Source organism: Tinamus guttatus, unplaced genomic scaffold, assembly GCF_059628265.1.
Source record: "Tinamus guttatus ecotype Peru unplaced genomic scaffold, ASM5962826v1 Tinamus_guttatus_pri_ptg000837l, whole genome shotgun sequence".
NCBI classification, from domain to species: domain Eukaryota; kingdom Metazoa; phylum Chordata; class Aves; order Tinamiformes; family Tinamidae; genus Tinamus; species Tinamus guttatus.
The window spans coordinates 65630-71629 of NW_028289371.1; the positions used below are offsets into that span (position 1 = coordinate 65630).

The following is a 6000-nucleotide window of genomic DNA, read 5'->3' on the forward strand; positions in this document are numbered from 1 at the left end:
TCTCCACAGAGCTGAGGACCAGGGCTTTGGAAGAGGGGAGAGAAGAGCTGTCCTTGTGTTGGGCTCTCAGTCCTTCATCCCAAAGCTGTTAGAGCAAAATATTTGACCATCTGTGACATGTGAAGGCGTGGGCATAGTGATCTGGGGGTCTGGTGATCTCCTTCAGACCTGAGGCAACGGAGTGAAGGCTGTGGCTGCTGGACCATCATGCAGAACACTGGTCATAAAACCCCAGGCTGGTGCTCAGCAGCTCAGTCCCCTGGTACATTGGCCATACCCCCACGTACTCTGCCCACTCCTACCACCCACGACCATGGCTTCCTGATGGCCCATGACGGGCTCCCAGCTGTGAGCAGGAGCAGCTTTCAGCAGAGCTCCCATGGTCACAGCTCTAGCAGGGTGGGTGGATGGGGACAAAGCATTTGAAAAATGCATGCAGGATGATGTCAGTGTGGCGAGGAAATGGTAGGGGCCCCATGTTGCCCTTTCATTGCAGGGCCAGTGCCATCCTTGCTCTGTCTACCCTCAACAGCAGTTTTTCCAGCCCTCCTTCCTCTTTCCCAGCCTTCCATAGGGTTATTTCTGGTATAGGGCTCAGAGACAGCAATGTGCTCAGAAACACATTGTGTAGGGGAGACCTTTTCTTGCCCCAGTTTCATGCATGCCCATGCTATGCTGGAGAGAACAAACTGGACTTCCTGCTTTCCTTGCCTCCTGGTGAGGTGACTGGATAGCAGCAACACATACCTTGTGCCTACACCATGATGAAGCGTGAGAGACGCCTCAAGCATCCTGCAAATATAGCTGTGACCTTCCTGAATGTGATTCATTTCACTTTCAAGGATTCAGGTGGCTGGCAACCATCCATGAGCGTGGAACTCAGACTCTGCTCGGTTCTGGCAGATCTGTGACCTTGTGTGCCACACAGGGACGAGGGTTTGGAGAGCATGTCATGATCTTCTCCTGAGCCAGCTCTCGAACGCACAGCTTCAGCTGTGGCTCAGCAGGACTGGTATCTCTCCGTGCCTTTAGGTGCCCATGGAGCACAAGGGAAGTTCTCCTCAGTTGTCCCATGTCACAAACAGCCTTTGACATATTCAGCCTCACCACCACCTTTCTGAGGAGGAGCAGGAAGGGTGTCCCAAATGGCACAGACACAGACCCAGGGTCACCCAAAGAGAGCAAGCTGTGAGCCAGATATCCCAGGTCCTTCCTCATTGCCTTTCTATTGACAAAGTCTTCCTCCAGTTTGTAAACTGAGTGCATTTGGTATAGACCAATGGCAGGAGAGTACCATTTTCTGGAGTCATTTTACTGTTAATGTTCCTTCATTCCACATTTCTTGCTTTAAATTTCATATTATGTATGTTCTTTACTTATGAATGGGAAAAAATATGAGAATATTATGTTAACTTACAGCCCCATTTCATCCCATGCTAGCAAGCTAGTCTGCTAGATATCCAATGAGTGGATTTCTAAGCTGCTACTTGTTTATTTTCGTCCCTAATTGAGATTTTTTTTGTTGGGTTGAAAATAATCTTATGTTTTTCTTGGTAGAGAATCTGTGAACTGTTTGTGAGAAATTATCTCATAATATGCAGCTTGGGCTTAACTAACATTTTCCAAACAACTTGCAGAAAGATAAATTTGGGGAAACTGCATGCCTGCAAAACCCTGGCTGAACCTTTGGCTAATGTGAGATAAAACCCATGGACCGCTTGCTATTCCAGATGCTATAAACGTGGTCTTCAAAACTGCTGTGTGTCGAGAACAGAAACAACTGAAGACAAAACTTTGAGGGCACTGATAATCCCTTAATCCTTTTATTCCCTTTTTTTTTCCAACAGTTAGGGACTTTGTAAACAAATAGGCATTTATTTGAAAGGTAAAGGAAAGACATGAGAGCGGGAAAGAGAGAGGATAAGGCTGAGAATCAGAGCCGGTTTTTGGTATGACTTCAGACCAAATTTAGTTGCACAGTTGGCCACATTTTAATTAGTGCAGCCAGCTTTCCAAAGCTTAACTTTCTGTGAAGTCCAGATACTGATGAAGTCAATTTTCTTCATTTTTAGTGTATATGCTCAGCTGCCTAGTTCAGGTCCAGGTTGGCTCTGCTCCAGCAGGGCTTGTTCAGCTCACACGTGGTGGGCAGTACATAGCAGGGCCAGTGCAGCTTCTGGACACACTGGCTCTTCTAAAAAACTCTCTGCACCTAGACGCTCTCAGACTCCAGACCTCCATGCTTGGAAATACTTTTCCTATTACTCAGATTATTAAATTAACCTGGATGATGGAGAACTGACTTTATAGAGGTCCAGCAAAAGAGAATGCAAAGGTTAAACTGATTTCTAAAACTGAGGGAATCAAAGCAGCTGCATCTTCATGTGTTTAGTGTACTAGTGCTGCCAGCACCTGTGATTTTTATCAGCAGTCTCATGATACAGTGTTTTTCATAATGTTCCAGCTCACTGTGTTAGCTGATTAAGTGAGAATCTCTGTTTTTATCTTCTGGAAAAACAACCAGCACAGCTACACTTTATCTCTTGTGGTTTTAGCAAAAAGCTTGAAAGTGTATCTTCATATGCATGACAAACCTGTGAAACAAAGTGAATACAAAGAATAGTTTAGGAAAAAAATGATTCTTTTTGAGCCAGTTTTGGGGAGTCTTACTTGTGATTTTGGGGCTTGTGGGTGTGAGACATACTTACCCCTCAGGCTTTGCCACTGGCAGGTAGAGCAATTGAGCCCTCACAGCATCTTGCAACACGATAGGAACCCAAGTTAGCAGTCCTGACAAAGGTGGTTCTTCAGCACGAGGTGCATCAGCTTGCCTGGAAATGATGCAGGCGCCTTCTCTTGCCGTCCCATGCCATGTGTTTCTGTTGACGGTTGCTCATGCCTACAACTATGGGGTGATGAATCCAAGCTCAGCTCTGGGATGAGACTACGGAGAGCAGAGCAGGACCTGGAACTGGTGCTCACATTATACAAGTGGGAAATGGGCTAAGATGTGGTTAATAAAATGACAACTTGTGAATTCTACTTTGCTGCAATGAGGCCTCAGACTGGAGAGATGAAATTGTGAAGAAGAGACCAGAGAAAATCCATGCCAGTGCTTTCAGCATGCAGTGAGGCTTCAAGAGGAAATTTGCTCCTAAGATGTAATAGTTTCACTGGAACCATTGCACTTACAGCAAATATAATTAGTCAGGAAGGAATTGTATTAATTGCAGTGCATTGGAAGTAACACTTTCCCGTCAGGTAGTTTTGTGGCTGTGAAAATAAGGTTTCGACCAGGAATCAGAGTTTCAGGAATGTGGAGTCACCTCCCAGAGCTCACTTTGATGCAGCCACTTCCCTAGGCTGTACTGCTCGAATGTTGTCATCTGAGGGCATATTAGTGGCTGTCTGTGTGAAATGAGTGCATTTGCTCATTGCCTACCACAGGAGAAAAACATTATTCTGAATACAATTATTCTGACAAAAGTCCAGCTGGGTTAAGAGATGAAGAAGGGCCATAAGGGAAGAGGAGAAGGTCACACAAGTCCAGTCACCAGCTCTGTCCTTTCTCTTTTTGCAGTTGTTGCAATCTCAGGACGTGAAGGAAGACGCTGTCCTTTGCTGCTCCATGGAGGTAGGGAAGCATGCGTTTATTTGAAAGACATGACGATGAAAATGGCTTTTCTCCTCTAGATTCATTGCAAGTAGCAACACCAGAAATCACCCAATACTTATGCAGATGAGCTGTAAAACCAAGTGCCTGAGTTTCCTGGGGTTATCAAAAATCCCGTGGCCTCTTTTGCCTACTTTTTATCTAAAATGGGAATGTTAATTTATAGCTACTCTCTCTTCCCTTGTTTTAAATGGACGCCACCTAGATTTGGTAGCTGGGATCCCATCACCAGTTAGCTACAGTCAAAACAGGTTATGTACAGGGGGTTAATTCCGGAACTAGTCTGGTGCCTCGCAAGTTTATGGAGGACTTCTTATGGAGTGAGGAGTACGAGAGAGGGGATTAGACTGCAGAGCCCCTCAGTTCAACTATAATTACTCTATTTTATATATCCATACCAAACAAGTGTCCTGCATAGCAAATCTCATGGCTCCTAGAGTGACTGGTGAGGATCCTAGTTCTTTCAAATGTCACCTGCAGATTTTTAAGCACAAAAACACCTGTATTGGAACACTAGCCACCCTGTCTTTGCTGTGCAGTAGCTCCCACAGACAGGTTTGCTGTGCTAAGTAGAAGCTTTGCTGAGAATCAGTTATAGAAATACTGCACGGAGGCAATTGCTCAGGTTCATTAGCTTTGCTTTTTGGAAGCGATTGGCCCATGGGGATATAGATGCTTTCCTTAAAAGAGCAGTGGAAGTAGGAGGCAAAATTGCAGCCTGAATGGAAGAAATAGAGCAAAATGACAGGAAGCTGGCAAGAAGCTTTTGCATTTTTAAGGTTAGAGCATCTGTCTTCGCATCCCTAACACCTCACAGACCATAAAGGCTGGTGGACCCACTGCTGTCCACTCTCCACTTCAATTCCCTCCTCTGCGGGGAGACATCTGAGAGACATCTTACCCTGCTCCATGAAGCACTCTGAGCAGCAAATTGCTTTAAAAATATATGGCTTCCCTTGGGGAAAAGGTGTGACAAGTAGAAATGCAAGCCTGGCCATTGTGCAAAGTGCACTTGTTATGCATGCGGGAGAGCCCTGCTTAGTCAGACTGGGAGTCACCGGCAGCTGTGAATCAGTGAGCAAATGAAGACCCGGTTAAAAAGAAGCGCTACCGTATCACAGCCTGCACTTTGTTTTGACAATAGCCTGGGTTTAGGTGGGATTTTTCCAAAGCATCCAGCGCCACTGCCTTTGAAGTCAGTGGGAGCTGAACCATTCGCTCCTACAGGAGCAGAGAGAGGGCCGGTGTGAGCGCTTCTGGAAACCTCACCCTCCATACACAGCAGCCGTGCTGCAGAAAGGGAGGGGCAGCACTTTTTAATGGGGAAAAAGTGGTCATTTTGGGGAAAAACAGCTATCAAAATTACTGTCATGGTGAATCGCGTGCTGACGTATGGCTCTCACCCCATCTCTCCCCGCAGCTGCAAAGCACCGGACGGCTGCTGGAGGAGCAGCTGCCCGAGATGATGACGGAGCTGCTGGCCATCGCCCGCGACAAGATGCTGTGCCCGTCGGAGTCCATGCTGACGCGCTCGCTGCTGCTGGAGGTCATCGAGCTGCACGCCAACACCTGGAACCCGCTGACGCCCACCATCACGCAGTACTACAACAAGACCATCCAAAAACTGACAGCCTGAGGCGGCCGGTGAGGGCGGGCGGCCGGGGCTGGGGGGGCCGAGCAGCAGACACGCACCTTACGAGGCAACAGGCCAGCAGTGGAGCAGGAAGCCGGGACCTTTCCGATTTCCATAGCTAAGGAGACACGCCCCCCAGCATGATTACGAATACGGTCGCGGGGTGGGAGCAGCATGTTTATTTTCAGCCGCCGAGTGCCACCCCTCTTCCCCTCCCCGCCGCGGTTTTGTCTCCGGGTTTCTTTTCCGAAGCGGTGGCTCAAATGGTGGCGTGTCTGGGCATTGTCTACCCAGAGAAAAGGCTGCACGGGAGCCTCTGGGCGAGGAGAAGTGCCAGCTTCATGTTGTATGCGCGCTAGGCTGCCCGTCGTCCTCACTGGCCGGCAGGACACAGTGCACAGCAGATGGCCTGGGTGGATAAAGCGCGCCAGACGCCAGCAGCCAACAGCTTTTGTGAGCGGTGCTTTCATCATCCCTTCTGTCCTTGTCTTGTCTTCGCCTCGGTGTCCCCACCTCCGTTCCTTCTGTTCTCCACTCCTCCAAAACCGGATCTGAGAGTAGGACAGATTTGTATTTGCACTGGGTTTTCTTTTTTTGGGGGGTTATTTTATTTCATTTCATTTTGTTTTATTTTGTTATTTGGGATGGACAGACGCGGTCGACTTGGAAACGTGGCAGTAACGCTATGACGCGA

General features: G+C 47.8%; 1 protein-coding gene across 1 annotated transcript in view; it reads left to right on the forward strand.

Moving 5' to 3' along the window:
• The window catches only part of LOC104576706 (CBP80/20-dependent translation initiation factor), a gene marked incomplete at its 5' end in the record, with an annotated part of 46304 nt that extends 40880 nt beyond the window's left edge, over positions 1–5424 (forward strand). The window contains 2 exons of the mRNA XM_010224103.2: positions 3581–3634; positions 5094–5424. Coding sequence (XP_010222405.2) covers positions 3581–3634; positions 5094–5309 — 270 coding nt within the window. The remainder of the gene's footprint in view (positions 1–3580; positions 3635–5093) is intronic.
• Positions 5425–6000: the final 576 nt, after the last annotated feature.